The 5,370-nt window shown below is 36.4% G+C and overlaps 1 protein-coding gene across 1 annotated transcript; it reads right to left on the reverse strand.

The window, feature by feature from the left end:
- Positions 1-1,860: 1,860 nt before the first annotated feature.
- On the reverse strand, positions 1,861-3,724 carry LOC103451601 (beta-amyrin 28-monooxygenase-like). Its single transcript, XM_008391013.4, has 3 exons — positions 2,737-3,724; positions 2,459-2,646; positions 1,861-2,358 (listed from the first exon to the last, which is right to left on the reverse strand). Exons 1-3 carry the CDS (start codon positions 3,662-3,664, stop codon positions 2,050-2,052), a joined length of 1,425 nt encoding a protein of 474 aa, XP_008389235.2. The 5' UTR covers positions 3,665-3,724; the 3' UTR covers positions 1,861-2,049.
- Between the last annotated feature and the right edge of the window lie 1,646 nt (positions 3,725-5,370).

Below are 5,370 nucleotides of genomic sequence, written 5' to 3' on the forward strand. Positions count from 1 at the left end.
CATCCCTATTAACGTAGAATATTGCTCTCCCTCCCTATTAGCATACAATATTCCTTGATTAAAAAAAAAAAAAACGAAAGTTAGAGATTTGAGATCGAATGAATTGCAAGCATAAACAACCATGAGAGCAGGTTTAATTACAATATTGTTTCGGTACAAAAGAGGGAGAGAGGGCGCTGAACTACAAGCATTTCAAACCGTCTTGACGACGTCGTGCTCTTGTGATTATTTATCAACGCATCTCATCAAATCCTGGATGGTTGGAAGATTGGAAGGAACTAGTACGTAAACGTCGTAGTGCCACAGATGCACTAACATTACTAAAGCTGATGATATTTGGATACACAAAATTAACACACTTGTTGACTCACTTTCTAATATGGGCTCTGCTTCTATTAGGTAGTGCGTCTACAATTGCATCTAATTTTGTGCGTCTAAAATAGTTTTACCGTTGGGGCAAAAATGTGAATGCCTTCTTCTGGAACTGGATTCAGACCACCTGCAATCTTGCTGTTTGGATTTATTACTTCCCACTTGTATTTTATGACAATGTGATGGAGGCAAACACATAAGTCGGAGTTTAGTATATGTTGAGTCCAATTTTATTCTCTATGATCCATCACTCCAATCACTTGCTAATAAGGACAAAGCCTTATAAAGTGAAGGAACATTTTAGTAGTGACCAATGTAAGACAATGTAGAATGATATATCTACTAAAATTTTTCCAACAATATGGTTACAAACTGAATTGGGAGCATATGTAAATTTGATACCTCGTTATGATCGGCTCTTTCTATTGTTTAAGCTCCTAATTGCCATCCCCTTATGTTTATAGTAGAATATTGTTGTATTAAAAATGAACCGTTGAAATATAATAAAATAGTTTCATAATTTATTCTTTTAATTTCCAAGCTATGGTAGTTGTTGTTTGTGAAATATTGATATATAATTTATTCCTTCAATTTTCAACCTTTGCTAGTTCTTGTATTTCATATTTGGAGATGAGCTCTTTTTTTTTTCATTTGCAAATAATGTATTTTCATCATAAAAACTTTATAATTGGAATCATTATTTTCTTAGTTTCTATTTGAGGATTATCTCTACAAAAAAATCATCCGAATCGGATACCGTTTAATCATACAAATGTATCAAAATAAATCAACTGTGTAAGTAGCAAGTAACATATTCATCATGATGAGTCATTGATTTGTTTGATATTTGGATGACTAAAGGATTTCTGATTCAAATGATTTTTTACGGATTCCGTATGACTGAAAATCTAAAATTTTGGTTTGCTTGTTTTTGGGCTAGGTTTTTTGGTATTTGAGCTTTTGCCTTTCCTTAAAATGATTCAAAACTAGTGGAGTTCTATGAAATATATGTGTTTTTGTCTGTATAGGTTGTGCAAGAAATTGAAGCTAAGCTGGTAATTAAACTAGTAATTTGATTACAGAATGTTAGATAAAGCGGATTAGAAGTGCAATTCATTAACATTGCAACTTTTTCATCCTCCGTAAATGTGATTTATGACAAATAAGCGTAAGAAAAAAGAAAATAGGACATGGTTGATATTTTAAAATCGGATGGCAAGTCTTTATTATCATAATATTAGCATAGAATAGCTATGGAAAGGATTAATATAAAATACTTGCCTTGCATTGGACTTTAAAAGAAATGAAATTATAAGTGGTGGATTGTCTTTATGATTAGGGCTTGTTTTTTAATTTACTATGCCTTGAGTTCAAACTTCAAACCCTCCTTCATACCAATTAGCGTACAATACTGTTCTCCATCCCTATTAGCGTACAATATTTATTGATTAAAAAAAAACGAAAGTTAGAGATCTGAGATCGAATGAATTGTAAGCATAAACAAACATGAAAGCATGTATTATTACTGATGCACTAACATTAGACGAAGGATGGTGATAATTGGACATATAATACTAACACACTGATCGACTCACTTTCTAATTCAGGTGAGATCCACATACAATGACAGGTTCCACTCTATTAGGAAGTGCGTCTAATTTTGTGCGTCCAAATAGTTTACTGTTGGGGCAAATATGGTTGGATGCGAATGTGAATGCCTTCTTCTGGAACTGGATTCAAACCACCTGCAATCTTGCTGTTTGGATTTATTACTTCCCACTTGTATTTTGTGACAATGTGATGAAGGGAGCACATAAGTTGGAGTCTAGCATATTCTTTTCCCGGGCAAATTCGAGGGCCGCTGCCAAATGGGATGTTAGAGTAAGTCGGAGGAGTTTTTCCATTCTCAAACCTAGTCGGATCAAACTCTTCCGGATCCGGAAAGTATTCAGGGATTTTATTCGTGCTGCTTGCCGACCAAAACACCTAAAAAAGGGTAATCAACACAAACTAATTAAGACACACAAATTAAATGGTGAAGTAACTAGACTGTAATTATATTACTAATTAACTGATTGTTAAATACCTTCCACCCTTTTGGAATTGTGTAACCTTCATACGTGAATTCAGTAGCAACCTCCCTAAATGTTCCTTGGAGAGGTGGTACCAGCCTCATAACTTCAAGTGCCACACCCCAGGAATATTTCATCTTGTGTATATCTTCCCAGATCAGTGCCTCGCCAGACTTTTTTGAACTTGCGATCTCCAATTGTTCTAGAACAAGAACAAAAATTTTCATCATGCAATTAATATATATACCAATTTCCAATTTAAAGAAGATCTCTATCAATTTTAATTAATTACCTGTACGAACTTTGTCACATATTTCAGGTCTTTCTCCAAGATATTTGAAGAGGAAACCTGTAACCATGGAAGGTGAGTGAAACGCAGCCACCATCGAACCCATAAATTTATCAGCAACTTCATTCTCCGATGAGAACCTTCCAGTGGGGTCCGGGTTAAATAGCATGAAAGACAAGATGTCGTGCGTTTGGACTCCACTGGCAGCAGCCGCTTTCTTCTCCTCAATCAACAACAAAACCTCCTTCCTCAATGCCTTCGCCGCCTTCATTGCTCGATGAAACGTGGTTCCGGGAATGTTGATGTGAATAGTATGCAGCCCTGAAGTGAGAACATCCATCAACTGGGCATACTTTTCCGTGCGCTCATTGTCATGCAGTCCAGTGAAGAAGCGAGCGGACAAACTCGTGACAAGTAGCTGAGCAAGTTTATATACCTCAACCGTGGTTTTGCCTTCCCAGTGAAGCTTCAAATGTTCTTGAACCAAAGAGTCCATAGTTTCTATGTACTTCACCAGAGCCTCGGGCTTCAAAAAGCCCGGGGCACGGTAGATTTGGATTACGTCTGCTTGCGGTACGATGGCTGTGGCAGCGGCTTTTAGGTAGGAAGAGCGGAAGAGCTTCTGCATGGATAGTGGTCGCCATGCAAGAAAAAGCTTTTCCTCGTTGGTGGCGATGAACTTGTGACCGGCAGTGCCGCATAAAACAACCATCCGCTCGCCGAATATGCTGGTTTTAAAGAGCTTTGTGGAGTGTTTTTTCATTCTTTCGCCCACAAAGTGTTGTTGCTGCTCTTTCATGAAGGCGATCGTTTCGCCAATGATTGGCCATCCGAAACTTCCCGGTGGAAGGTTGGTTTTGGAAGATTTGAATGCATAAATGATGAGAGCAAGAGCACTCAGTAATAACAACAATAATAATTGAGTCTCCATTCGAAGAGTAAGAATGTTGTTAGTTAAGAGAATGATTCTTATAGATTGTTGGTTGCTAAGTGCTAAGCTACCCTTTATATATATAGGCGCTGTATTTACCCATCTGTATGCACCAATTAATAATTAGTAATTCTAAAAAAAATACAAAAATGTTGTCTTGAAAGCAGGCACCGCTGCAACAGAAGAAAAGAAGGATCGATCAAATCCCGACGGACCGGTTATATACTTATTATAATAGATGTATATAGATATATCTTATAATAAGTATAAGAGTTGAATGAATTTTTTTATTTATTTGTACTACATCTCTAATAAATATATGACTCGCATGTATTAGTGAGCCCTACATAGTACAAATATCTCTACTATACTAATAGAACTTTCATTATCAACCAAATCTCTATGAAATTACTACTCTAACCCTCTAATTAAAATTAAACAAAAATAAAAAATATGGGCAATTTAGTAATTTCAAAACTACAAATTTTACTTTTTTTTTTTTGGAACCTCACAACTAGGTAATAGTAACATATTCTATTTAAAAATTCAAAATTAAATTAAAAAATTGGCACACATTCATCTCTCTCATCAACTCTCTTCAGCTTCTCTTTACATCTTTCTTGCCAAAATCCTCCTCAACCGCTCTAACCACCCCACCTCCGTTACCCCCTTTCTCCCACCCCGCCTGCCTCTAACCCACTTGCAAATTATGTAGGCTCTTCCTCTCCTCCAACGGTCCAACCCTAATAGCCCTCTGCCAGACCCACCACCCAACAACTTCTCCGACATCCTCTGTGTTTTCCCCCATGACCCCTCTTTCATCGCCCCCTGCCTCTTTGACCCATGAATCCTAGACTGGAGCCCCTCCCACCATGAATGGGCATCCAATGTTCTGAAGGTATGAGCCTCATTATTTAGTTTCTGCATCTTATGCGAGGTTGGAGGAAGAAATTTTTAAGCATTAAAACTCCCTTGCAATATGTTTGATGTGTCGTTGAAATACATATATTAATCATGATTTATCACTCCTCAATTACTTATTTTATTGCATTCGATGGTTTTTACTTTGTTACATGGCTTGTTTTCATCCAAGTATAGTTCCACATTATACAACTTTTGGGAGATGTACTGAAGTTAGTGATGATTTTAGTGTTTTCATGCTATAATATCTTTACAAATTATTATAAAATTCTGAAAGTATTGCCTAACTCATAAGTTTGGTTTTATTTCACTAATGTTAGTAATTGTTTTCATAAGTTCATGTAACTCATACCACAGTGAAAAGATTTTTTTTTCTTCAGAATGACGTATACATTGCACATTGATAACTCATACCACAACAAAAAAAAATTGAGTTGCACACGTATAGCGTGTGTGCCGATTGCTAGTATAAATAGATGATAAGTGTAACACTACATCAAAAAAAAAAAAGTTATGTGTGCTCAAGTTAGTAGGAGAAGTGCCAAGGGCTAGGATTCTCTCCCTTCCTCTTTCCATCCATTTCCATCCCCTCCTCTCACATTTTCTATTTTGTCTTTCTCCTTCTATAAAAAATTAATATAAGATGTTGATATGGCTTAACCGTGACCATTCAAATAGGAGGAGAGAAAATCCTAGTACCTGTCACAAATGTCTACATTCTAACTCAAGTGTGCTATAGAGAATGCCAATAAGAAAAGGGTCCAGAATACCAGACTGTCGGACCT

The sequence above is a fragment of the Malus domestica genome, chromosome 13, assembly GCF_042453785.1.
Source record: "Malus domestica chromosome 13, GDT2T_hap1".
Lineage (NCBI taxonomy): Eukaryota > Viridiplantae > Streptophyta > Magnoliopsida > Rosales > Rosaceae > Malus > Malus domestica.